At 51.9% G+C, this 27,231-nt stretch overlaps 1 protein-coding gene across 10 annotated transcripts; it reads left to right on the forward strand.

Moving 5' to 3' along the window:
- Positions 1-26,121, forward strand: IFT27 (intraflagellar transport 27). Of its 10 annotated transcripts, none has more exons than XM_084955445.1 (9): positions 1-418; positions 7,460-7,511; positions 7,864-7,943; positions 8,323-8,382; positions 9,770-9,829; positions 11,723-11,840; positions 13,023-13,132; positions 21,606-21,774; positions 25,252-26,121. In XM_084955445.1, exons 5-9 carry the CDS (start codon positions 9,815-9,817, stop codon positions 25,329-25,331), a joined length of 492 nt encoding a protein of 163 aa, XP_084811571.1. In that variant the 5' UTR covers positions 1-418; positions 7,460-7,511; positions 7,864-7,943; positions 8,323-8,382; positions 9,770-9,814; the 3' UTR covers positions 25,332-26,121. The 10 variants fall into 10 exon arrangements, with proteins under 10 accessions (XP_084811571.1, XP_084811576.1, XP_084811575.1 ...); XM_084955450.1 differs by lacking the exons at positions 21,606-21,774; positions 25,252-26,121 and adding exons at positions 4,707-7,184; positions 21,077-21,324 and having other exon boundaries at positions 9,686-9,829; XM_084955449.1 differs by lacking the exons at positions 21,606-21,774; positions 25,252-26,121 and adding exons at positions 4,707-7,184; positions 21,077-21,324.
- Positions 26,122-27,231: the final 1,110 nt, after the last annotated feature.

Below are 27,231 nucleotides of genomic sequence, written 5' to 3' on the forward strand. Positions count from 1 at the left end.
GAAATAGAGAAGGCGGGGCAGGCGGGGCATGGTTGCCCGAGAAGCCCATCTGTTGCGGTTCTGGGGGCGGGAAGGTTGCTGGATCACTATTCCTGCTTCCCACTAACTGGAGCTGTGCCTGGGACGGGATCCGAATCGCCTCGCTGGCATCTTCCAGGTTACTCTCTGAGACCTTGAACTTGGCCCCATCTGGCGATCCTCCGCGCCCTGCCGCGACCCTAGTGCCCGAGAACTGCCCGCGGGCTGCCCAGAGGGTCGTTGTCCCCACCGCCGCCACAGGACCCTTCAGCGCCAGCCTTCCCCACTCCCCTTCCCAGGCAGGGCCCCCCAACGCCTCCAGCAGCCTCTCTTCCGCTGTCTGGTCCGCGGAGGTGATTGGTTACCATGGTGAAGCTGGCAGCGAAATGCATCCTGGCAGGTGAGTCTGAAAACTTGCGGATGAATACAGTCGACGGAGGCCAGAGAGTTATCAAGAGTTTTTGTTCATGTAAATTGGCTACTCTCTTTCCCTTTCTCTCTTCCAAAGGCGAGTTAATGCAATTACTGATAGAGTAAATTCCATTAGGCGTAGACGAATTATCTTCCACAGCACATTTGTAGCTCCAGTTGCTTTTCCGCACTCCCTGTCATACTCTGAGACCACTGTCACTAATTTGAGCTGTGCTCAGAAGGAGTAGACTCGCTAAAAAAAATAAGGCTAAGCTCACCCCAAGTGCTTCAACTAAACCATGTCCTGTACCCCGAAGTTAGGCATCAGTGACGTGATGGTCTTATGAGATTTTTTTTTTTCCTGAACCCATTCCTCTCAAAACGGGGATAGGAGGTAGTCATGTACAGTTGAGCAGAGTCTGCAAAAGTTATGTGTGTTGTCTTTAAGACCCAGAGTTACTGTGCTGCCCCACGAGCAAGGAGGACATAAAGGACTCTCCCAAACGTGAGAATCTCTGTTTTCCTGACTGATACATCCCAAGCACACAGAACAATATCTGGAACATAGTAGGTACTCACTAAATATTGGTAGAATGAATGAAAATGTGACATGCGCATTTGTAGTATTTCTGCTCATTTCGAAAACATTTGCCATGATTATGGACCTGCGACCAAGGAGCATATATGTACTTTCCTGAGTCCTTACTGCATGTCAGGCAGGTGTATTTCATTTCATCCTCTCCCAGGAGGCAGCACACTGGGTTAAGTGCTGTGCTCGTCTGACCTTACTGTGGCCCAAGGTCACCCCTAGCAAAGGAAGGTCATAGGTGGGATGTCAACCCCCAGATTTGCCAACCTTCAAAATCCTTCACTTGTGTGACTTTGGAAACCTGTGACCTTTCCAGCTTTTCCTGACCAGCTCAGGAATGAAGCAGTAAGAACGTATATCGAAGAAAAAGATTCCTTTTTCAGTCTTTATTCCAGACTGAAAGGGATGATATTTTTTTAAGTGACTTTTCCAATTTGGAAATAAAAGGGTCACACCGGAGGATGACTGACAACAATCACTCAGATCATTCTGGAGCAAATGAAAATGAATGGTTCTCAAAAGCAGTCTCTAGTTGCCAAAGCGCCAGGAGGGGCAGTATTGTGTAATAGGAATAATTCTGCTGTTCCTCTGATTGGCTGTGTCCTCTTGAACAAAAGTACTTCTCTGAGCCTCAGTTTCCTCATTGATAAGGTGCGAATGTTTTTTCTGAAGTTAGATTTTTTTTTTTTTAAATGGGCTTCTCTGAGATCCCATTGTGGCTCAGCAGAAGCGGACCCGACTAGTATCCATGAGGCTGTGGGTTTGATTCCTGGCCTTGCTCAGTGGGTTAAGGATCTGGCATTGTTGTGGCTGTGACATAGGCCAGCAGCTACAGCTCTGATTCGACCCTGCCCTGGGAACTTCCATATGCCGAGGGTGTGGCCCTAAAAAGAACAAAAAATGAGCTTCTCTTAATTTTTTTTTTTTTTTTTTAATCTTTTTAGGGTCACACTGTGGCATATGGAGGTTCCCAGGCTAGGGGTCAAATCGGAGCTGTAGCCACTGGCCCATGCCACAGCCACAGCAGCACCAGATCGGAGCCGTGTCTGCAACCTACACAGTAGCTCACGGCAATGCCGGATCCTTAGCGAGGCTGCGCGAGGCTGGAGTTGGAACTTGTGTCCTCATGGATGCTAGTAGTCAGATTCACTTCCGCTGAGCCACAACGGGAACATATGTTATTTTATGTTTATTATAGTGGATTTACAGTGGGCTTCTCTTTCTATTCTTTCTCTTCTTTTTTAATTCAACTTCCATCTCGCGGTTAACTTACTGAGCACCCTCTATGCACCAGCGCTGTGCTGAACCCTCATCACCACCACAGCTCATCTCCACAACCCTATGGGGTCAGGATGATGGTCATCCTCACCTACAGACGGGGCAGTTGAGGCCCAGAGAGGTAGGGCCCTTGCCCTGGGTCACACAGCTGGATGTGACTGAGCTCAGAGCGAGACCCAGGTGATCTGATTTCCAGAGCTTTGTTCGTAGCCCCATACGATTCTGTCGTCCGGCCTTGATTCTAGACCCCTTGCCCTTCTTCACATCCACACCGTCGGGAACTTGTTTTACCTGATTTCACCCACTGCCTTGAGATGTCATTGCTGAGCTCCACCCCAGCCCTCAGTCTGCCACTTCCTTTTTTTTTTTTGTCTTTTGTCCTTTTAGGGCCGCACCCGCAGCATATGGAGGTTCCTAGGCTAGGGGTCTAATCAGACCTGTAGCTGCCGACCTACACCAGAGCTCACGGCAACACAGGATCCTTAATCCACTGAGCGAGGCCAGGGATCGAACCCTCAACCTCATGGTTCCTAGTCGGAGTTCATTTTCACTTCGCCAGCCGCTTCCTTTCGAGGCCTCTTACCTCCTCTTGGAAGTTTCCAGGGACCGAAAGACCTCAGCGTAGGGATTCACTCTGCACAGCCCCACCTCCACCACCCATCAAATATTCGTTCACCCCCTTCCACCAACGCGCCCCTCACTAGCCTACCGTGTAAATAGAGTCACTCTGCCTTTTTTTCTCTCAAATAACTAGTCACTGAGAGACCTGGCAATTCAAGTGGTTTTTCAGTCCACGTATGTTTTGAGTACCTACAATGCATGCGTCGTGACGCAAGGTGCACTGGGAGTACGAGGACGAACCGGAAGCGCTGAGTTGCGCGTAGTCCCTCGTTACACAGAAAACACAGATCAGATGCCCTTTGTGTGCCAGATCCCAGACAGATACCTCAAGGCCCCACTGCTAATTGCTCTGGTTCAGGCGAAGAAAGAATCAACACTTAACATTTATCTATATTTTATGTGCCTCAGAATCACTTAAATATCGCTTCATATGTATCAGGCGCTGCCCACGTTAACTCATTAAATCCTCATAACAGGAGTTCCCACTGTGGCGCAGTGAGTCAAGAATCCACCGGCAGCAGCTTGGGTCACTGCGGAGGCATGGGTTCGATCCCCGGCCTGGCACAGTGGGTTAAAAGATCCACCCAGATGTGGTGCAGGCCGGCCACTGCAGCTCAGATTCAACCCCTGGCCCCTGAGTGTCCATATGCCGAGGTTGTGGCCATGAAAAAAAAAAAAAAACCCAGAACAAGTCTATGCAATCAGTGCTATTATCCCCATTTTGTGGATGTGGCAGCTGAGGCCCAGAGAAATGGCTGACCCAGGGTCACACAGCTGATAAGCCATGGAGCCGGAGTCTGTGCCCTGCGGAGTCGTGATGAATTGCCTGTTGCCATATGTGGGGATGATGATCGGGTCTCCCTGGAGGGCTTCTCTGATGCCATCTCATGCTGCCCACACTGAGCCACAGGAACCGCACAGTTAAAGATGAAGGAGCGAGAGAGGACCTTCAGAGGCTGTGCAGGAAGGACATTCTTTGAGCTTTGCCTGGCAGAGCATGGGCAGGACTAGGGTTTGGGTTAGGGGAGACCTGGAAGAGGTTATATCTTCGAGGAATTCTCAGGGATCAAGAGAATAGGAGTAGAGAGCCTGGATTTTGCATAAGGGATCACCGGAGACCGAGTTGCAAGATGGGGAGGACAGCGAATCCTTGACCAGCTCTGTGTGAGCATGACAGGGAGGCACTGTTTTATGAAGGTCTATCTGTAGATGTCAAGTTCAGGGTGGGCGAGAGCAGGGAGACAAACTAAAAGGAGAGAGGGCCAGTTGGGAAGTGTTTTCAGTCGAGACCCAGTCAAGAAAAAGGAAAATACATCAGGCGTTTCAACAGAGAGATTATAATGCATGGAATTGGTTCAGCAGGTGTCAGAGAACTGAACATGCCAGACGACAACAGAGAAATGACACAGAAGTGGTAGGTGGAGGTCAGGGTTTTCGGAAGCTTAAAGAAGAACCTCCACCCCCCACTCCACCCCACTCCCCCCACCCCCGCCCTGAGCTGAGATCCAGACCTCTGAGGAGGGGGCACTGCCCAGCCACATGGTTCCCAGCGTGATGCTACCTCAGGCCACAGGTCTCTAGGACACTGGCCAGGAGCTCAGCCCTGTGTTTACGGCAAGACACCCCCAAACCAATTCCAGACCCTCCTGAGGGTCAATGTCTTGGGACCACTCCTAGTACGAGTACTCCTAGCATTCGGTGCTACGTAAGGCAGGGTCCAGGCAAAGAAGCAGGAACCACACTGGGCATCTGGACAGTGAGCGCTCAGTGCGGGGTGTTCATTTAACAGGTGCTGGAGGACTGGAAAGGAAAGGGGACCATCAAGCAGCACAGAGGGTGACTGCAGAAAGGAGGTTCCCCCCAGGGCCGGGGCAACGGACAGAAGAGAGCAGGTTATGGGAACCACGAAGCTCAGAAGGGCCCTGGATGCTGAGCTGACACCGATGTCTGAGGGGGCGGGCTGAGGTCATCCGGAAGTGTGAAAACTCAAAGCACATCTGGAGGCAGCAACTAACCTCTCCTGCTGGGGTGAAGGCCATGGCTAGGAGAATGCCAAGAGAAACAGCAAGCGAAGGGGAAGGAGGGAGTCCCTTGCCCCCTCCAGCCCTCCGGTCTTGCCCTACGACTCACCTTGGCCGAGCCTGACAGGAAGCCCCTGGCGAAGGAGAAATTTGTGTGTTCAGAGTCCCAGACCCAGCATCACAGGGCAGAGCATGGACAGCTGGGTTTGGGGCTGAGACGGGAGCCTAGTTCAAGGGAACTAGGGCAGCACCTGCAGTGACCACAAAGGCCGTGAGGGCTGGAGACACAGGAGGGAGGGAAGGAGTGACAAGGAGGCGGGCCCAACATGGGGAGAAGGGGAGGAGCCATCAGAGGTGACTGGGCGGAGTCTGGGGACAGCGAGAGTGAGTGGTGACATCGCCAACAGAACACGTGGGACAGGTGGGCGAGACGGCTCAGGACCCAGCCTGGCTGTAGACACACTGAGATAGGGCAAAGGCCGATTCCAGTGGAAACATCCAGTGGAAACTTCTCCCAAGCTTTGTTGGAGACACAATGCTTGGGAGAAGGGTGCTGGCGTGAAAAGTGACCACAAAGGTAACAAGAGTAAATGGGGCAGAGTAGATGGGAGCAGAGGACCCAGGACGGGCCCACAGGAGTGTCCGCCTTGGGGAGGCAGGAGTAGGCAGAGCAGCGAGAGGACCAGGCCAGTGCAGGGTCACCGGGTCCTGGGGCCAGAGGGCTGCAGAAGGAGGGGGACGCTGCTTCAAGCTGACTCATCCTTCAGAGCCATCAAGGAGCATGAGAGCTGAGGAAAAACCATGGGACTTGGCGATTATGAGGTCACAGGTGACCATGCATCGTGCCTTTGTGGATGGCACCCTCTCTGTCAAGCGGTGCCCCTCCTGCGGTCACCCCTAGGCTCAGCCTCCTCTGGGGAAGTCTGCCCCGCTGATGAAACCCCTCGTCCGCTTCTCTCCTTCAGACGCCCTGTTTCTCAGCTGGTGCTGTTTGAATTTGCACTTGTCATCTCTGCAAATGTGTTTATCAATCGCCTCCCCTTCTTGCACTGGCCCAGCTCCTTCCTCAGCCGACACAGGAGGTTTTCCGGAAGAGTGGGTGACTCTGACTGACAGTCGGAAGCAAGGTTTTTATGAAATTAACCAGAACAAATCTGTGGGGAATTTCACAAGCAGGAAGAGCCAATTTCCAACTGGATTCAGAAGCAAAATTGGGACTTCCCGTGTGGCTCACAACAGAAGCAAAATTGAAGGGAAGACAGGAGGGTGGATGCAGTCATTGAGCGAGAAGGAAAGTGGTGCATTCTGTTTGCTCTGAGATGGATGGGTACCCGGCGATGGCCCTGCCTGTGGTCACTGCGCCCTCATGACCCCCAAGGCTGTAGGGAAGAAGGCCCTCGGGGGCTGTGTTAAAAGTGGATCAGAAGGGTTCCTGAGCCCTAGGAGAGGGGTGGGGCGTGGCTACAAGAACATGATACTGGGATCAGGTTATCCAGCTTCTCCGAGCCTCAGTATCTTCATCTGTCAAATGAGGTTAATGACTGTTCCGGGAGCAGGGCGGGGCTGGGAAGGAGCGAATGAGATGGTACGAATGGGTCCATGGTTTCCCTCTAAGAAGTGATGGCAGCTAGAAAAGCAAGATCTGAGCAGCTCACTCAGAGCCGGAGGAGTTAACACAGAATGAAATGCCACGCATAGTCAAATAATTATCTCACAAGAGAAAATTATAGGTGAGAAAAGTCAACCCTGAAAAGTGAACAGAGCAGCAGGCTCTCAAGAAGTCCAGTGAAGAGGCACATTGAAGCCGCCTGTTAAAAGGGGGAGGAAGGTGAAGGACGCAAGTCGGAAGGAGGCGAGCACGCTGGTGACTTTGCTGCAGATCAAGGGGGTGAGAAATGAGAAGTCAGGTGTCCTGCCGGGTGCCGAGTGACAGAGGGCGAATGCATGTAAGACTCTCAAGAGGGAAGAGATCTTGCAAAGGAAAGCAGCGTGGCATCAAAGGAGGCCAAGCAGAGCCATCAGTGGGGACGCGGGGAGGGCACCGGGGAATCAGGAATGCGCATGGAGGACCCCCAGCAACCTTGGGGACCCAGGAGGAACTCTGGAATAAATCGCCCCTGACCGTCCCGTGAAAGGTCCAGGTCTCAGACTTGGAACCGTGACATAAACCTTGAGTTTCAAAGGTTTGCCCATTTATGGGGCTAACTTCACCCTAACAAAGGAAAGCCAAGGAGACGGACCCATAGGTAAAAGACAGGCTTCAAGGAACCAATGATTATTGCAAAAGGACTTGAAAGAGGGGCCCTGGGGAAGACGGGTCCACTGAAGTCCTAATGGGCACCACGGGGTGGAGGGTGGACTATGTCACTTGGAAACGGGTTTCAGGTGGCAGATACGGCAGATGACGTTTCTCATAAATGCAAAAACCCACCCAACTGTCACCCCCCTCAAAAAAAAAAAAAAAAAAAAACTGCAGGATTCTAAGCATGGAAACTCAACTCAAAGTGGTTCTGTTCGGCAGGTGAACCTGTGAGTCTGGGGCTGATCGCACCTCTTACCTTCTAGATTTCCAAGTAAGTTCAAGCTTGAAAGTGACAGCTTTTCCACACAGGGTGTGTTTCAGTGGCAGAGAGTCAGTTTTATGTCCAGTGCTCAGAAGCCCTCCTCCAGCTTCTGTTCCCTTCTGGAGCGGCTTTTGTAGATGGAGGGATTAGCCTGGAAGGGATGAGACTGGCCTTCGTGGGTTTGGAAGAGCCATCTCACGGACCCATTGCTCTGCCAGCGACCCAGAGCAAGTTCTCGTGAGAGTCAAGCACATTTCTCCTGATAATTCCTGGAAGTTTTCGGTTTCTAGACTGGTGTGGGAGAGTCTCAAGTCTAATTGGGTTGAAAGTGGCTTTTTTTCTTCTACTCTGACCTCAACAGGAGACCCAGCTGTGGGCAAAACCGCCCTGGCACAGATCTTCCGCAGCGACGGAGCCCAATTCCAGAAAAACTACACCCTGGTGAGTGGTGGGGGGGTGTAGGCCTGGGGGAGGCTGGAAGACAGGTGAGCAGATAACCCTTAGGGAGTGACTTGCTACTTTTCCTTAAGAAGCCCTCAGGGGTCTGGCTGCATGGCCACAGCCACAGGCTGGGGGTGGTGGTGAATGGAGCATACCAGCTGGGGGTGGGCTGGCCACTGCAGACAGCTCGCTTGAGGGTCTGGGGTGGGGATGGGGGGTCAGATGAGGCTAGGTCATCTCTGATTTTTTGCACCAGCAGTGAGTCCAGAACACAGACACTTGAGCCAGGGATACGCCTCCCAGGGTTCGGGGTTCGTCCTGTCTCTCAATGTGCCCCGCAGGGGCCCCTGACGTGCGTGTTCTCCTTCTTCCTCTGCAGACAACAGGGGTGGATCTGGTGGTGAAGACAGTGCCAGTCCCGGACACAGCAGACAGTGTGGTGAGTGGTGCCCTCCCCCCAAGGGAGCTCAGTGCTGCCCCCATGAGGCCACGGGCTCTGTGGTCCTTGTCTTCCTCCCCAGGAGAGAGGCGGTGCCAGGACCCAGCCTAGACCAGTCTGCATTTGGGAACAGGAGGTAGGCAGGGACGTGGGAAGCTTTCTAGGGAAGGGCCGAAGAGGAAGTGAGGAAGACTGGGCCCTGGACCTTGCCCTTCCAGAACTTACCAAATACCAAGGTTCTTATTTCCCAAGTCCCCTTCTAGGGGAAGGCTCCATTCTCAAAAGAGAATTGTAAGCTGTTACATTTGCACGTGCTTTCAGGGAGACAAGCTTTAAGAATGTCGAGATTCAGGAGTTCCCGCTGTGGCTCAGTGATTTATGAACCCAACTAGTATCCATGAGGATGCAGGTTCAATCCCTGGCCTTGCTCAGTGGGTTAAGGGTCCCGTGTTGCTGTGTCTGTGGTATAGGTCGCAGATGCAGCTCAGATCTGGCGTTGCTATGGCTGTGGCTTAGGCTGGCAGCTGTAGCTCCGATTTGACCCCTAGCCTGGAAACTTCCATATGCTGCAGGTGCAGCCCTAAAAAGCAAAAAAAAAAAAAAAAAAAAGAAAGAAAGAAAGAAAGAAAAAAAAAAAAGAATCGCAAGATTCTTAAAGACGTCCATGAGCAAAAAACAATTTCTGAGTACCCCGGGTCTGGTGAGAAGTGATGAGGCGAATGCACAGGTAACCAATATGCATGTCAGAGGGTGGCACTGACATCCACACAGCCTGTACTGGCGTCGGAGTGACACACATTTCCTGGAGAAACTTCAGCGGGGAAATGCGGGGGGACTTCCCCGAAGGGCAGCACTGGGGAGGGGCTCTCACCTGGGCGGGCAAAGGCTGGGACTCAGGCGGGAAGGGCCCCCCTGCACCCTCCATCAGAAGCACACCTCGGCCGTCCAGAACGATGCCAGGCTGTCCTACTTTAAATGCTGTCCCCAGGCCTCCTTGGTGACCTCCTTTAACAAGGATTGTTTTAAGATTTGAAAATCAATTTGGTTAACAAAGTGCAGGATGACCTTCTGGAAACCGGAGCACTTGTCAGCCTGTTTAGCATTCTGTTCTGCCAGGTGGGGAGTCAGCTTGTTCCTGGTATTTTTGCACTCGGGGTTAGGAGAGGTAAGACGGCGGCCGGAAAGAGCCAGTTGGTGTGGGAAATGGCTGTACTTGAACTTGTGCCTTTCCCCATCATCTTCCTCATGCCTGGGGCCAGAGATGCACGCACGTCCATGTGCGCATGCGTGTATTGCCATGCAGGTGAGCAGAGAGACCTTCCGGGGACTTGCAGCCTGGGCTTTCCCTACGAGTAGACTTTCTTGGGACCGGCCTTTCTGATTCCAGGAACTCTTCATTCTTGACTCGGCCGGCAAGGAGCTGTTTTCGGAAATGCTGGATAAATTGGCAAGTAGCATTCAGTCTTTTTCCCAACCACCACCTCCCTCCCAAGCTTTGCCCCTTACCATGCTCTTGTAGAAATTTCACTGCCCTACAGGCCACGTGTGTCACCTTGGCAGGTGGGCACGGCTCAAGCACGTCATTCGTGATTGACCCCTCCCCCCAGCTCTGAGGCTCTGTCCTTGCAGCCCCCACTCTGAGGCCACCCGCCTCCTGGCTGGTGTTCTTTCAGCCCTCCTTCACCTCTAGGGGGCGCCCTGGAGGCCCCATAGTGGGGCTCGCCTGCCCAGCCCACCCTCCTGGTCCCACCTGGGCTGGCTCTGGGACAGTCTCCTGCGGCCACCGCAGGCTGGTCCAGCCCATCCCGCCATCCTCTTAGGATCCAGCTTGCTGTCCCTTCCAAGGTAACAGTTCCACTAATCTGGGCCAGTGAGCTAATTAGAAGGTTGGCGATCTCCAGAGCCCTGCCTTCCCAAGAACAGCTCCATTTTAATAGGAACTGTTTGCTGCCCCCTTTTTGGGGTCTACGAGAAACAGATCTAATGATGGTCACTTCACACAGGGTTGGCCTCATGCATCAGTTCTCGGTGTTCACCATGGGCCTGCCATGTGCCCAGCAGAGGGAAAGATGCATCAGGGCAAGTCAGGGCCACACACTATCTGCCCATCAGCTCACACCCTCCCCATTCCAGCCTGGACTCCTGGCTCCATCCTAGGCCTGTCCTGGGTCCCCTCACTGAGGCCTGGAGGTAGGAGGTCTCTCGCCTGTGTACACAGGGGTGGCTCTAGCTAGAATTCCTGAGTGAGTCTGTGGAGCGAAGGCAGCATCCACTTGGTCTAAGCTCCTCCAGTCCTGGGCGCCTCCAGGAGCCGTTGTAGCCTTGGGGGCTGGGGGTGAGGCCTCTAGAGCCAATTCTGAGCTGACCTTACAAGGATGGCTGGAGGGATGAGGATTCTCCCTCACACCCTGGGAGGTGACAACACCCCAGAAATAAACCAGGCTCTAATTGTGCAGGATGGGGCTCCCCAGAGACCAGGGCCTGGCCAGGGGGTCCACGCATCAGCATGAGCATCACAGCCTGAGCAGGGCTGTCCAGTGGCCCCCCCACCCCATGCCAGACAGCAGGATGTCCCCAAACTCTCAGCATCCCATGAAGGTGACAGCCCCAGAGAGCACAGCCTTAGTTCTCGACTGGGACAGTGAGCCCTATCCAGTTGTCGGCCGGGTTTGGATTAGGCGCACTGACACACTGCAGGAGCAAGAGAAAGTGCCTTTTGCAGTTTGCAAAGCCAGCCCTGATTAAGAAGATGGAAGCACAACAGCTTCCAGTGACTGGCTAATGAAAGAAAGGATGCTTTTTCAGGCCTGCACAGCACAAAAGCGTATCGGCTTGCATTATACCGGGCCCTCGAGAAGAGTGAGTGGAATAATGAGTTAATGGAACCAGGGCAGATAGAGCATTTCTGGGTAGAGAAAAGCCCCACCCACCTGGGTACTGAAAGCCTATCTGACCTGGCTCATCAGCTGCCTTCTCTGAACTCAGTTTTTTCAGCTACACAGTAGGGGTCTTCAGACCAGCCCCACAAAGTTGGGAGATTTCACAATGACGCACAGAAAACGCCCCGCAGTGAGCCTGGCACAGCACAAGCCCTTGCCCTCACTGTCACTGTCACCGCACCCAGGCCTTTCCCGCCACGGCGCCCAGCCCTCCCATTCATTCCTGTGGGTGAATTGTCTTCTTCCGCAGATGAGGCTCAGTTTTCTGACTCACATCCCCTTTAGAATTTTTCATTTCCCTCCACCCACGTGCCCCTTCCCTCGGAAGGCCGCGTTTCCTCCCAGCCCCCAAGTCACTCGCGCTGTCAGTGACGTGCGCCCATCCTGTCCCCCTCGCACAGTGGGAGAGTCCCAGTGTCCTGTGTCTCGTCTACGATGTGACCAATGAACAGTCCTTCACCAACTGCAGCAAGTGGCTGGAGAAGGCTCGGTCGCAGATTCCAGGGATCAACCTGCCAGGTACGAGCTACAGGCATCAGTTTCCAGCAGCAGCGCTGTCCTTCAAGTTCAAGCGTGCAAGCTCACGGGAGTTCCCATTGTGGCTCAGCAGAAACAAACCTGACTAGTATCCAGGAGGATAGGTATTGAATCCCTGGCCTTGCTCAGTGGGTTTAAGGATCCAAATTTGCCCTGAGCTGTGGTGTAGGTCGCAGATGTGGCTCAGATCCCGCGTTGCTGTGGCTGTGACGCAGGCTGGCTGCTGCAGCTCCGATTGGACCCCTAGCCTGGAAACTTCCATATGCCGTGGGTACAGCCCTAAAAAGAAAGAAAAAAGAGAGAGAGAAAGCACAAGGTCACTGCAGAGGTGGCCACGGGTGCAAAAAAAAAAGGGGATGCCCTGGGCTTTGAGTGTGATGGTCTGGACTGGATCTGCCTCTTTGCAACCACAGAAACCTCACTGTCCAGCCTCCATGAGTCTGTAAAATGGGCCTGATGATAAACCCCCCCACCCACCCCCAGCAGGGTTGTGGAGCGACAGGGTGCTCAGGGAGAAGGTGCCGCGACGTGAATATGAGTTATTATTTCCGGAAAGCCAACCCCAGGGAGGCAGTTCTCATCTTCTCCTGTGTGGGGGGCACCGGCAAACATACAAGTCCCGCCGTCACCTCTGAACGCTTTCAGTCAGTTTGTTTTTCATCCCTATGTGAGATCAACAAATTCTCATTACAGACCAGGGAAAGTGATCTCCAGAGACAGCCTCAAAAATTAGCTGCAGCGGATGCAGCGGGGGAACAGAACGAAATTACCTCTGAATCCCTGACTCTGAGCCCAGCCCTCAGATTAGTATTAATGACCGTTTTTCAAGTTTGCTCCATGTGCTGGGAATTACCGCCAACGCGCGCATCAGTTTGGTCCTCGCCTTTGCAGCGCTGGCAGCCTTAGGGAGACGAGGCGGACAGGTACCCACAGGGTCTAGGAAAGCGGCCGAGCGAAGCTGTGCATGAAAAAGCACAGCGCCCCACCCCACCCCACCCCCATCCCGGCCCTGGGGGACCACACCGGGCACCTCAGATCAGGCAGCCTGTCTCAGCTGGCGTTTTACACCCCTCGGAATCGGGTTGCCTGCTCTTTTCTCTCTCCAGCTGTCCTCCCAGGCTGCCACGGTCAAGTGCAATGCTCTGGTCTGTTTCTTTTGAGTAGGTGTGCTGGTGGGGAACAAGACAGACCTGGCCGGCAGGCGAGCGGTGGCGTCGGCTCAGGCCCGGGCGTGGGCGCTGAGCCAGGGCCTGGAATGTTTTGAAACATCCGTGGTAAGTGTCCCCACCTGCGCCGCAGCCAAGTCTGGAGTGGGCCTCTGCTGGAAGCGGTTTTTCACATGACCTCACATGCATCGAGTTGTTATTCCACCATATGCAGAGCCTGATTTGGAGCTGATGTTTACATTCTTAGCCCAAGATCTTGTCTCAATATAGCAAGAGTCACTCACATGTGACAGTAAAGCCAGCCAGCCAGCCCTGGGAAAAGCTGTATCTCAATTAGGAAGAAATACGAGCGTGTGTTGCATTCGATGACAGCCGCGCTTGACGTGTGCAGGAGGCATGGTGGGTTCCGGTGTGGATGGGACATTATTTCATAGACCCTCAGAATCAGTCCCATGATCCAGGAGCTGGACCCCACAGTCCCCACTTTGTGTTGGGGTGAAGGGACTGGCCCAAGGGCATGTGACTCATAAAGGGTGGAGGCAAAACCAGGATCCCTGCCTTCCGGTTCCCCTCAGTGCTGCAGCTCCAGGCTGCAGAGTCTCCTCCAGCGTGGTCAGCAGGGTCCCTCATTAAGGGCGACAGTCAGAGAGATTTGTCCCAGCACGATGTCATGATTGTGGCATGTTGACGGTATCATGTGAAGCCCCCTCCTAGGTGGGGAGTGTTGAGGTCCCAGCCTCCCCGCAGCCAGAGTGCAGGTACATGACCCAACTGCACCCATCAGACGTGCTCATGTGTCACTATGGAAAGGAGTCAAGTGAAAACTCCCCCTTGCAGACGCCGCCCAGAAACATCCATCTCAGAGCCAGCAGGGGCCAAGGTGCTGGCTGCACTGTCTCTTGCCCGGGTGATGGGGGAGCCTTGCCATAGCTGGCTCATTGCCATGCCTGGCTTAGCCTGACCCGTCCCTGGAGGTGACTTGGACCTCACTCTTGGCCTTGTGGCCTCTGGCCTGATGCTTTGACCCACCCAGAGAGTCAACGGGCTAGTTGAGCAATAGCCTGGAAGCCGTTTTCTACTCAGACTCGACTTAAGCTACAGGCACTCTTGCTGCGCATACAGCACTTGACAATTGCTGCTGTTCAGTGGCTGTTTGGACGTGAACTTCACTCCCCCCAAAGCAGCGAGCTTCCCTAAGGAGAATGTAGTGAGCAGAGGCAGGGGTCCGACCTCTGATGGTGATGAGCAGAACTAGCTGTGGGCCCCTTGCCCTGTTACTTAACCCGTTGGTGCCTCAAGCTCCTCACCTATGAAATGGGGATAGTAAAATATATCCCTCTTTGAGTAATAAATAGGAGAATTGAGTCAGATGGTGAATATAAAAACACTTAGCACAAAGCCTGGGGCATAGTAAACACTCAGTAAATGTTAGCTTTTTATAAGCAAAAATATTCCCCTTAGTAATCTTTGTACTATTATGACTTACTAAATCCTTGCATTCCTAGATTGGACCAAGATAAATGTCAGTCTCGCCTCTGGTCCAATAATCACAACTGCTAAGTTAATGAAGTTCCAGTTAGCGAGCTTTTGCTCTCAGAGAGGGTTTCCCATCTTTGACACAGAGCAGTTCGCTGTACCACCCACAGCAAACAATTGCATTCCCTCCGCCTCCGTTCGCACTTGTTAAATCGCCTCCTCGTCCAATATTTTGAGCTCAGCGGAACTCAAAAATGAACACCCACCCTTCACATTTCATCACCAGAGGCCAAGGGGCTGCAGGTTTAAACTCTGGTCAGGTGTTCCCTGCTAGACTGTTGAAAGAGGAGGGTATAAATTATGGTTGAGGAGGCTGCAGTTAAGTGCTTGGTATTAACTGTGCAAGTTAACTAGTCCCCCCTGAGTTGGCGGTAACAGAAGCACCACTGGCAGCTCAGTTAAGAAAGCTGTAATTAAAAAGGAAATATAGCCAAATGCGGGAGTTCCTGTTGTGGCTGAGCAGAAATGAACCCGACTAGTATCCATGAAGACAGGGGTTCGATCCCTGTCCCCGCTCAGCCGGTTCAGGATCTGGCGTTGCCCTGAGCTGTGGTGTAGGTCACAGTCGCAGCTTGGATCCTGAGTGGCTGTGGCTGTGGCTGTGGCCGGCAGCTATAGCTCCAATTCAACCCCTAGTCTAAGAACTCCCATATGCTGCAGATGTGACCCTAAAAAAAAAAAAAAAAAAAAAGACCAAAAGAAAAAAAGAGAGAGAGAGAACCAAATGCTGTTGGAGACTCAGCCAAGTCTTGACACCAAGCCCATCCCCTCCTCTCGTCTTACCAAATGCAGCAGCAATTGTCCTGAGGACCTAAAGGAGGTACCTACATGGTCATTTGACTTTCTGTTTTCTTTATAATTTCATCCTCAGAGTGTATTCATTTTAAAACTGAAAGTTTGTACCCTTTGACCACCTTCATCCGTTTCTCCCACCCCCACCCCTTGTGCCCCTGGCAACTCCCAGTCTACTCTGTTTCTGAGTTTGTTTGTTTTTTTTTTTTTGTTAGATTCCACATGTAAGTGAGAAGATACAGTATTTGTCTTTCTCATATGGTTTCTTTCTCTTAACGTAATGTCCTCAACGCTCACGCATGTTGTCACAAGTGGCAGGATTTCCTTCCTTTTTGTGGCTGAATAGTATTCCTCTGTGTGTGCATCACATTTTTGGTTTTGTTTTTTTTTTAACGATTTTTATTTTTCCCGTTATAGTTGATTTACAGTGTTCTGTCCATTTCAACCACGTTTTCTTTATCCATTCATTCGTCAGGTTATTTCCATCCCTTGACTATTACCTTGGCCGTGAACATGGTGATGTAGGGCTCTCTCCAAGATAGTGATTTCACTTCCTTTGATTATATGCTTAGAAGTGGGATTGCTGGATCACGTAGTAGTTTTATTTTTAATTTTTGCGGCATCTCCATACTATTTTCCGTAGTGGCTGCACCAGTTAACGTTCCCACCAACAGGGCAAGGAGGGTTCCCTTTTCTCCACGTTCTTGCCAACCCTTGTCATTTCTTGTCTTTCTTGATGATAGCCATCCTGACAGCTTTGAGGTGATAGCTCATTGCGATTATGACTTGCATTCCCCTGATGGCCCATTTCTGGTTTTATTTTTTATTTTATTTTTTGTTTCCTTTTTAGCGCCACACCTGTGGCATGTGGAAGTTCCCAGGCTAGGGATCGAATTGGAGCTGCAGCTGCTGGCCACAGCAATGAGGGATCCCATCCCAGCCGCAACAGCAACACCGGATCCTTAACCCACTGAGCAAGGCCAGGGATCGAACCTGCAGCCTCATGATACTAGTCAGATTCATAATCCACTGAGCCACAATGGGCACTCCAGCCCATTTTAAAATCAGATTATTTGTGTTTTTGCCGTTGAATTGTATGAATTCCTTATATGTTTTGGATGTTAACTCCTCATCGGATGTGTGGTTTGCAGCTCTTCTCTCCTGTTTCGTTGGCTGCCTTTCATCTATCGATGGCTTCCTTTGCTGTGCAGAGCTCTTTAGTTTGATGGAGTCCCACTTATTGATTTGTGCTCTTACTGCCTGTGCTTTTGGTGTCATAGTCACAAAATCATTGCCAAATCCAGCATCAGGGATCTTTTTCCCAATTCTTTTCTTCTCGGAGTCTTACAGTGTCATAATCCATTTTGGGTTAATTTTTGTGAACAGCGTAGGATAGAGATCCAGTTTCATTCTTTTGTAAATGAATATCCAGTATCCAACACCGTTTATGGAAGAGGCTGTCTTTTCCCCATTGACTAGTCTTGGCTCCCCTGTAAAATATTAGTTGACCATATATAGAGAGGGTTATTTCTGGGCTCTCAATTCTGTTCCTTTGGTTGTGTCTGTTTTTATGGCTGTACCATACTGTTTTGATTACTGTCGCTTTGCAATAGGGTTTGAAATCAGGAAATTTGATGCCTCCTACTTTCTTCTTCTTTCTCAGGATTGCTTTGGCTATTCAAGGTCATTTGTGCTTCCTCTTTGACTTTCTAACACCCCGCAATATTTGGCATTTTCATGCCAAAAAATTCAAAAGCCTTTCTTTAAACAGAAATTACAATTTTTAAATATGTTGTTTATTACTGTAAGAAGTTGGACATTATTAAATAAAACCAAGCTCAAGAAAGAACCATACAGGAGTTCCCTGGTGGCCTAGTGATTAAGGATCCACAGTTGTCACTGCTGTGGCTCGGGTTCATTCCCTGGCCTGGGAACCTCCGTGTGCTGCAGGTGCAACAAAAACCAAAAAGAAAATGAAAGAAAGAAAAGACCACATGGATGGCTGCCTTTGCAGGAAGGTGAGGAGAAGGGAACTAGTGTTTGTTGAGCACCTAATATGCGCCAGGTGTTTTTCAAACGTTATCTATTCAAGCTTCTGATAGCCCGACAAGACGGCCACTGCCTTCCCTTTCCTGATGACAAATAGACTCAGAAAGATTGTGTAGCTTCCCCTGGTTGCCCAGCTAACCGGCAGTAGAACCAGAACTAGAACACAGGCCTGTCCAGCTTGATAACCTTCTCGGAGGGGCTCTGGCCTCCCGCAGAGCCTACTTAGGGGGTCTCCAGGGCAGAATTCTAGGCCAGATTGAGCACCAGTCTGAGCCTGCGCTAAGGATTCTCCACGCGAAGCAGAGCTGCTCTATCGGTGTCCAAACCATGTCAGCGAGATTATGATTAGTCATCGAGCAAAAGGAGTCCCGTCATTGGCAAGCTCTCTTGATGCATTTGGAAAATGGTTCCACTTATGTCTTCTATTTCAGGAGCACTTCATGTTATGAAGAGGCTTGCCTCCGCTGAATTCCTCCTTACTTTTTATGTTGCATTCTCCCAAGATCTAGGTTTCAAGAGCTTTCATATTCATTTGCAAATCCTTGTGTGTGTGCTTTATGGGCCTCGTTTTCTTCCCATTCAACATTTCACTGTACTTGCAACTAATGTAACGTTTTCCTCTTTGACATTGATTTGCCTAGGACCGTGTGCTCTGCACGACTAGGGACGCCCTGCGGGTATAACTGAGTTCTTCCTCTTATGTCCCACTGGAAAGTGACAGCTTTCTGGTCCTTCGCAGTCATGAGCTTAGCTAGATGCTTGTCTGGGCCACAAGCTGTCCCTTGCCCCTCAGCACCGCCCCCTCTGGTTCTGCTCTTGGTGGCTCTTGTCTTCTACTGTGGAACGTCCCTTGCTAGGAAGTCCAGGTAACTTTCTCCACGGGCACTGGTTTCCTTGGCGGGTCTCCGTCACCCCGGCTGGCAGGGTGGAAAGGCTGCTTTTCTCCCGTTGGGGAATCTGAATTCTAGGCTAGGTTCTGCGTAAACCAGCTGGGCCCCTGCACTGCCTGGGCCCCGGGCTGCTGTCTGTAAAACTAAGGCACCAAGCTTGATGACTTCCTTCCATTCTTTGTTTAGAAATCCTTCCACAGAGCTCCCACTGTGGCTCAGTGGTAATGAACCCAACTAGTATCCATGAAGACTCAGGTTCGATCCCTGGCCTCACTCGGTGGGTTAAGGACCCGGCGTTGCCGTGAGCTGTGATGTAAGTCTCGGACATGGTTCAGATTTGGCGTCGCTGTGGCTGTGCTGTAGGCTGGCAGCTGTAGCTCTGATTCAACCCCTAGCCTGGGAACCTCCACATGCAGTGAGTGCGGAGAAAGAAGAGGGGGGGGGGAGGAAGGAAGGGAGGGAGGAAGGAAGGGAAAGGAAAGGAAAGAGGAAAGAAAAGAAATCCTTCCATTTCGTTGGGGATGTGTCATTGTCGCTTCTCGGGCTGCACTTTGGCCAGGTGCCCCAGATTTGAAAACAAGTTCCTGTGCCTTCGTCGTTTGAGCTCCTGTCTTGAAAGTAGAGGGTGCTTTCTTCTGCCAACTTCCTTCTTTTTAAAAAATTTGAAATACACATGGGCGCACACACGGAGCGTGAGAGACGATAGCTGTTAAGCTGAGAGGCTGCCGTGTTCTTTCCCGCAGAGCCTGTCATGCTCACGCTGAAGGGCTGGTGCTTCCCACCCAATGGAGAAAATCTAGGGCAAGTTCCAAAACTTTTCTGATCTCTCTCAGATAATAATAATTTTTAAAAAATCCTTTGGGCAACTTTAGTCATAAAATTATTCGTTATTTCAGTTATTAAAATGCCCAGTCCTGAGTGCCTATCAAAAAAAAAATTTTTTTTTGTCTTTTCTGAGGTTGCTTCCCGTGGCATATGGAGGTTCCCAAGCTAGGAGTCGAATCGGAGCTGTAGTCACCGGCCTATGCCAGAGCCACAGCAACGCGGGATCTGAGCTGCGTCTGTGACCTACACCACAGCTCACGGCAACACTGGATCCTTAACCTACTGAGCAAGGACAGGGATCGAACTCGCAACCTCATGGTTCCTAGTCAGATTCGTTAACTGCCGCGCCACAACGGAACTCCGTTATCAAAATTCTTAATTCGCAGTCAGTGCTGCCCCCAAGCCTGCTGTAGGAAGCAAGGCCAGGCGGCCGCGTCTATATTTCTGGACCTATGCTTCCTCCCCAGCTCACCTGTTGGGACCCTCCGTGGCCCATCTGGACTTGCCTGGTGTCTGAGGCTGGTGCTCTGTGAGCACTTTGTGGCTGCCCTACCTGTCCCCCTCGGGGCGTTCTCTCTCCTGCAAATGCCCCCTCACAGGGGACACCTCCTCAGGCTAATAGACCTCCTCACCCATCCTGCAACCTTGGTTCCTGGTTGCCCATTGTTGTGGGGACCCATCACCCTCCTGGAGGCTGTCCCCACAGAGTCCCTTTAAGACAGCTCCAGGGAGTTCCTCCTGTGGCTCAGCGGTAATGAACCCGACTAGTATCCATGAGGATGCAGGTTTGATCCCTGGCCCCGCTCAGAGGGTTAAGGATCCAGCATTGCTGTGAGCTGCAGAGTAGGTCGCAGACACAGCTCAGATCCTGTGTTGCTGTGGCTGCGGTGTAGGCCTGCAGCTGCAGCTCCGATTTGACCCTAGCCTGGGAACTTCCATATGCCTTGGATGCAGCCCTACAAAAAAAAAAAAAAAAAAAAAAAAAAAAAAGACAGCTTCAGGTGGGGATCCCCCTGGGCCCACTAGGGTCCAGGAAGCATTGCTGAGGCCCCTTCTGAAAGGAAGCCATGCAGGTTGTCCCCGGCCTGCCCTCTCCCGGCTCAGCCATCCAAACAGCCAGCCCGTCTCACCTTAATCTTCACAGGCCTGGCTCCAGCACTGGCCCAAGTCCTTGGGCTGCAGACTTTCTCTTGGGACCCTCCCACTGACCTCAGGGTGGGGAGAAGCACCCCCTTCCTGCGGGGGGAGGAAATCCCACAGCACTCCCGCCCTCCAGGTGAGGGGGCCCCTCCTATCTGACCCTCCCTCCCTCGGGCCATAGAGGTCATTGCCATTCATTTTGCTTTGACTTGGGGGCCTCCATCAAAACCAAGTGAGAAAGAGTCTCATTTTACCATCTTGTCACCCATATATTGACAGTGGCTAAAAGTACAGACTCTGTAGGAACAGATCCAGGTTCAGACCCAGCTCCACCGCTGACAAGTGTGTGGCTTTCGGCAAGTGACCTTAATCTCTCGGTGTCTTGGAGTTCCCGTCGTGGCGCAGTGGTTAACGAATCCGACTAGGAAGCATGAGGTTGCGGGTTCGGTCCCTGCCCTTGCTCAGTGGGTTAATGATCCGGCGTTGCCGTGAGCTGTGGTGTAGGTTGCAGACGCGGCTCGGATCCCGCGTTGCTGTGGCTCTGGCGTAGGCCGGTGGCTACAGCTCCAATTGGACCCCTAGCCTGGGAACCTCCATATGCCGCAGGAGCGGCCCAAGAAATGGCAAAAAGACCAAAAAAAAAAAAAAAACCTCTCGGTGTCTGTTTCCTTCTTGTAAAAGGGGCGTAATGGCAGTGGCTGCCCCAAGTGTAGGAGAAGTGAGGTGGAGGTCGGAGCCCAGCGGGAGGGACGAGTGAAGGATGCCAGCTCTGTGACAATCCTAAAACTGACCAACAAACTTCTTCAACTTGTCTCTCCAGAAGGAGATGATAAACTACGAAGCCCCCTTCCACTCTCTGGCCAAGCAGTTCCACCACCTGTACCAGGAGAAGCTGGAGGTTTTCCAGGCTCTAGTGTGAGGGGCTGGCTGGACTGTTCCCCGAGACAGGCCAGCACTGTTGGGCACCTGGCCGTGGGCTCCGTCTCCTCTGAAGATGGGAGAAGATGGCATTGCCCGGGCGCTTCCAATCTATGGTGACAACTTTAAATAAAATGAGGATAAAATGGAGACGTAGCAGCTCATTCTGTTCTTGTGCGGAGCAGCCCTGGTGCCGTTTTAACTTTGGCTGCTGCTTCCAGGGCAGCCCCAGAGCCAGAGGTGGGAGCTGGCATTTGTGACAGCAGGTGTCCCACCCTCCCTGAAGGGTCATTCCCTCCCCGCCCCCCCACTGCCCGAGAACACACCCCACCATGGGACTGGAATTTGCTCACAATTTGCTGCAGTTGGGCTGCCAGGCTTGGAACTTGCCGCGTGGCCGGGGACCAATGGCTCCCTCCTTATTCTAACAGATTTGGCTCCGCTGCCTGTCCTGCCATCCAGATGCCAGAGGTGCCTGGCCATGGCTACTGTCTCTGACAAAACAGCACCCTCTGCAGCCGCCCTGGTGCCTCTTCCTGATGAAGACCCAGCCCCTCCCTGGTGCCAGGAACCCTGCGGACCCAGGGAGCCAAGAACCAGGCCAGTTTCCTTTAATGACCTGCCTCTGGGCCAGCTGGGCGGCCGTCATAATTCTTTGCACTGAGCTTGTCTTGTCTCTGCTGCCAGATTAATCTTCCTAAAACACCACTTTCATCGTTTCACTCCCCTGATTAAGGACCCATAGAGGCTCCTCATTGCCTCTTACATCAGGGCTTCAGGCCCAGGTCTGGCATCGAAGGCTGCCTCTGACTGTCACCCTCACCCGGAGGGGGTCTCAGCTTCTCTCAGCCCCAGTGCCCTCCTCACCCTCCTTCAGTCCCCTGCTTGGTGGGAGTGGGGATGCCGTGCAGAGCGCTGGCTTTGGGGATAGACGGGCCTGGGTCTGTCCCAGTGATGGCAGTGATGATGGAATATGCGCCGGTTCCCGTTCACGACCTGCAGAGCCTCTACGTGAGCTGAGCGCATTGCACACATTAGCTCATTTAATCCTTACTAACTGTCCCACTTTTAAAATGACGGACTGGAGTCAGAAGCATGGCTGCCAGAGCCTGGCCCACAGCCGCCGCCCTCTCCTGCGTCGTCCTCAGCTTGGCCGGGCGCAGGAGGAGGTGATGGCTAGGCTGCCCCTCAAGGTCACGGTGAGAAGTGAAAACAGACGAAGGGCATCGGGCACATAGTGTCAACCACCTCAGGCCCTCCCACCCCACCCCCCGTCACTTCTCAACACAAAGTCACTGCAGCCACAACTGTCTTCCCATCCGAGCCACTCTTTCAGAAGAAAATAGTTCCCCAGGGCCGGCCATGTGCCTGGCATTTTTCTAGGCATGAGTCGTATCAAGCTGCAGGTCTCCTCTCCTGTGTTCCCAAAGGGAAGAGCTACCATAAACAACCAAGGAGGCATGGAGGGGGACTTCCCAGTTGCCCCAGAATTGGGTACCACGACCCACAGCTGTGGCCAAAGAGATGCTGAGAAACCCATTTCCTAAAGAGATCACAGAAGGCTGAGGCCAGACACCTTCCCTGGGGCGTCCTGGAGGTGGCAGAATTGGCCCTGCTGTCAGAGGCCACCCCCAACCCCGGGCCCCTTGCCCTTTCCTGTGTCTACAAGACAATGGAGATGACAGGAGGGAGGGAGGGAGAGTGGCCAGTGCTGGCGAATGGATACCACTCCCTCTCCAGCCCTCCCCTCATCCCCAGAACCAGGCACAGGAGACCCCACGAGAATCCTCCTAAGACGAGACGAGACGGAGGACGTTGCCAAGAAGAGGAGGCTGGCACCTCGTTCCCCAGCTGCAGGCTCGCTGAGCTGCAGGAGCCTGGTGCCAAGTGCAGGGACAGAGTGGGGAGGGCGTCCTTGGGGGAGCTTGGCACACCTCCCCTGGCTCCTTCCAGGGGACTGGCGAGGGGGAGAAGCCTGCACCGCCAGCAGAAGGCACAGGTGCCATCACCTTAGCTGCACGTGACCCCCCTGAGGGCTGGTGTAGGGACCCACACAGGGGGTGGGACACAGAGGACAGAGGGACACTAGGGGGAGGGCGTTGCCTCCCACCTGGAAGAGGCCAGGGGCTTGTTGCAATGGCAGAGCTGAAGGGGCATTATGGCTGTCCCCTCCTGAGGAGATGCCAGCCACGGAAGGGGGCTCTGCCCTAGACCAGTCTGCACCCCATCTCCAGGGAGGTATGAACAAGCGTGGATCACCAAGGAACTTAGGGCGGGTGAGGGAGTTGTCTGGTGTGTGCAGGGAAAGCAGAAGGAGGTGACGTAGGCAGGGGCCATCCCGGAAGGAATTGGGGCTTCATTGCAAAAACAACAGGAAGCCGGCAGAGGACAGACGGCATAGCTTTTCTGTCCTGAGACATTGACACTATTTGGGGAACTGTAGTAAATGGTTAATAATTATTTCTCCTGGAGTTACCGTTGTGGCTCAGCAGGTTAATAACCCAACTGGCATCCATAGGAATGGATCCCTGGCCTCGCTCAGTGAATTAAGGATCTGGCATTGTCAAGCTGTGGCATGGGCTGGCAGCTGCAGTTCCAACTCAACCCCTAGCCCAGGAGCTTCTATATGCCATGAGTGCTGCCCTGAAAAAAAGAAAAAAATCTCTTGCCTGAAGACCCTGTTCTCAATGAGCAAACATTTACGAAACACATGCCCATGTCTGCAGATTTATTCAGAGAACCCCAGATGCTTGGGAGGGTGGGAACATAGCAGGGGGCCCATCAAGTTTGGGGGTGGTTGCTTAGAAACATAGACCCCAGTTACAGCCTGAGGTCTGCCCAGCTCTCAGGCACTTTCCCTGCTGAGTCCCTTTTGTTTTTTGGTCCTATCACAGAAGGGTTCCCGATTCAGATGTGGTTGGCATGGGAGGCAGCGCCAGGGTTTGTCCTGGGCCCAGTGGTTTACCCGGCCACTGTTTTTGCCATAAGCACCAACTCTGTAGTTTTCCATGGCTGGGAAGGTTAGACAGGCTTTTCTGCAAGGAGACTCAGGAGGCAGGAGGCTACCTGCTATAGATAATATACCTGCATTCTGGTGCTAAAATGTGTGTTTTAAAGTGGAATACTGAAAACTAAAAATTTCCTGTTCTCCACTGGGATGGCAGTCAGTGCAGATTCAGTGAAGCCCAGGCTGGGAGCTGAGAATCATGCAGCTCTTGGAGTTCTGCTCATCCTGGAGATGCAGGGAGAAGCCTTTGGTTTTGCACCTGCGTGGCCCGTTTCTGTGTCCAGCTCAGTGCAGGGACCCTGCTGCATATTGAGAATGACTGAGGCTCTGCCCTCATGGAGCTCAAGTCTCATGGGCAGGAAGGGTTTCCAGGGACCTTGAAGGGAAACACTGGATGCCAGCCAGGGAAGAGCATTCCAGACAAAGGGGACCACATGTGCAAAGGCCCTGAGGCACGAAGCAGGGTCCCCCTTGTGGAACTGTACATGAAGCACTGGGTGAGGAGCCAGGGTAGCCAACCGGTGAAAGTTTAGAGAAAAAGGATGATGTAAGAGCATGGAGATGTTGGCACATAGACCAGAGAAGCTGGCCTTTCTCCAAAAGAAAGTGGGAAGCTTTAAGGGTTTTAACTGAGGCAACTCACCTGGATTTCTGCTTTAGAAAGATCAACGTGGGGGGGAAATTGAAGGAGGGGGTGGGAGAGGCAGTGCCTGGAGGTTAACAGAGAAGGTCAGAGACAACGGAACTCAGGCCGAGAGCTGATGGGGAGAGGAGGAGACAAGGCTTTAGCCACCTGCAGCATTAACAAAAACTTTGCAATTTTCAGCCCAACGTAGAGATGCCTCCCCCTCCCCTACACCTCTTCCTCTGAACACCAACTGATTTTTTTTTTCATGCGTTATCCTTTATTTACTTTGGAGACAGAGAAAACACAGAGAGAGTGACTTCTTTGGGTTGTACATTCTTAGCGATGGAGCCAGGATTAAGAACTCCAGCTTGCCAGCCCTAGGTGGATTTTATGATATTAAGGGTACAATGTCTGTTCACCCCTCTCCTCTGCCACTAAACAGAGCTGATGAATATGAAGAAGATGGCAGCGGAGAGCTTGTTTCCATCCGAAAAAGGCAAGAAGGCTGGGAAGGCTCATTAGGAGAAAAGATCGAACTGGCAGGGTTTGAGTTTTTTTCCTGTGATTGGGGGGGGGGGGGTAGGGGGGAGTGCATTTTTGCCGAAGCTGTTCTATAATTGGTTCCAGGGGCAGAGGTGGGGGGCTCCAGATTGGAGCATGGGGGCAAGCGACCAGGAAAGCAAAGACACTTCAGTTCCCAGGGAGCAGGAACCACATCGGGTATTTCTTATGGGTCCTCTAAAGGCCACTGGGGTTGAATGGAAAGAGCACTGGTTTCATGTCAGAGGGAAGGCATTAGAATTGCAGCTGTGTGTCTGTAGGCAAGGCGCTCACGCTCTCTGATGGCTAGCTTCCCTGTTATCAACAGCATCAACCTTACCTATGATTGTGTGTTGATTAAGATACGTACAACCTCTTTTTTACAAGGTGTGGTGTATAATAATGCTCAGTGCATCGTAGGTGATTCCCAAGGTTTCTTTACTGGCTTTTTTGTAAGCATAAAAGTAATGTTTGGGGGTTGTAAAAAAAATGATAAAGTCAGAAACTACTAAAAAGTATAAAGATGACAATGGAAATTATTCAACTCCTACCATCCAGAAATAGCCACACCATTAATATTCTGGTGTGTGTACTTCCATCCTTTTTCCTCTGCATATAAAAATACGTACATATTTTTTTAAACCAAAAATGTGATGATGCCGTATCTGCTATTTGAAATGTTTCTCTTTTTGCTTAACAACATCTCGTGGACATCATTTCACATTTCACGAAAAAATACAGTCTTGGGTGATCATTTTACTTCTTTTTTAAATCGTGAAGATTTTATTTATTTATATTCTTTTTGGTCTTTTTGTCTTTTTAGGGCCGCACCTGCAGCATATGGAGGTTCCCAGGCTAGGGGTCCAATCGGAGCTGTAGCCACCGGCCTATGCCAGAGCCACAGCAACGCGGGATCCGAGCCGTGTCTGCGACCTACACCGCAGCTCACCGCAACGCCGGATCCTTAACCCACTGAGCAAGGCCAGGGATCGAACCTGCATCTTTCATAGATGCTAGCTGGGTTCGCTAACTGCTGAGCCACGATGGGAACTCCTAAATCATGAAGATTTGAATCATACAGAAAAATAAAGAGAACAGCATAATGGACACTCGTTTACCCATCAGTCAGCTGGATTCAGCACTTGTAAGACGTCATCACCCTTGCTTCATCCTGGTCCACTTTCCATTATTATTATCATTCTAACCGTTTAATACCAAATACCAAACCTCCTGCCATGTGTCTCTAAACCAATCTCAAGGCCATTATCACACCTGACAAAATTAGCAGTAATTCCTTATGAGCACCGACCACCGAATGCCCAGACAGGATTCGAATTTCTCCAATTAGCTCCAAAAGCTTCTTTTCCAGTTGGTTTAATCACATGATCCTTTTCAAGGACCCCCTGTAGATGGGTACCAGGTTTCCAAGTGGTCACTCATGAAAAGCACTGAGGGCAACATCTTTTGGCACCTATTTGTGGACCCCTGTCCAATTATTTCTACAGGACAAATTCCTAGAAGGGGACTTTCCAGGTCAAAGCCTATGCAGGTTTTTTTTTTTTTTTTTAAGCTTTTAATAGCATTTGACAAATTGCCCTCCAGAGAACTTGTACCAATTTACACTCCCACCAGCAGGGACTGGCACCCTGGACGGCCTTGGTTTGTTAATGAAAGGAAATTAAAGGGAGAAAAAGCAGGTGCGGAAGAAAAGGGGAAAGGAAGAGAAGCCTGGGGTGAGAGGATGCAGAGTGTGTGTGTGTGTGTGTGTGTGTGTGTGTGTGTGTGTGTGTGTGTGTGTGTGTTTCTGAGCTCTCAGTGTTCCCCCGGGGAACCAGCCCGCCAGGCGACTGAGAGCAGCCTGGAGAGGCAAGGGTCCCAGCCG

This window comes from Sus scrofa, chromosome 5, assembly GCF_054392235.1.
Source record: "Sus scrofa isolate SSC_HxYL_T2T_F1_AM1 chromosome 5, Sscrofa_HxYL_maternal_Yorkshire_Landrace_v2.0, whole genome shotgun sequence".
Classification (NCBI taxonomy): domain Eukaryota; kingdom Metazoa; phylum Chordata; class Mammalia; order Artiodactyla; family Suidae; genus Sus; species Sus scrofa.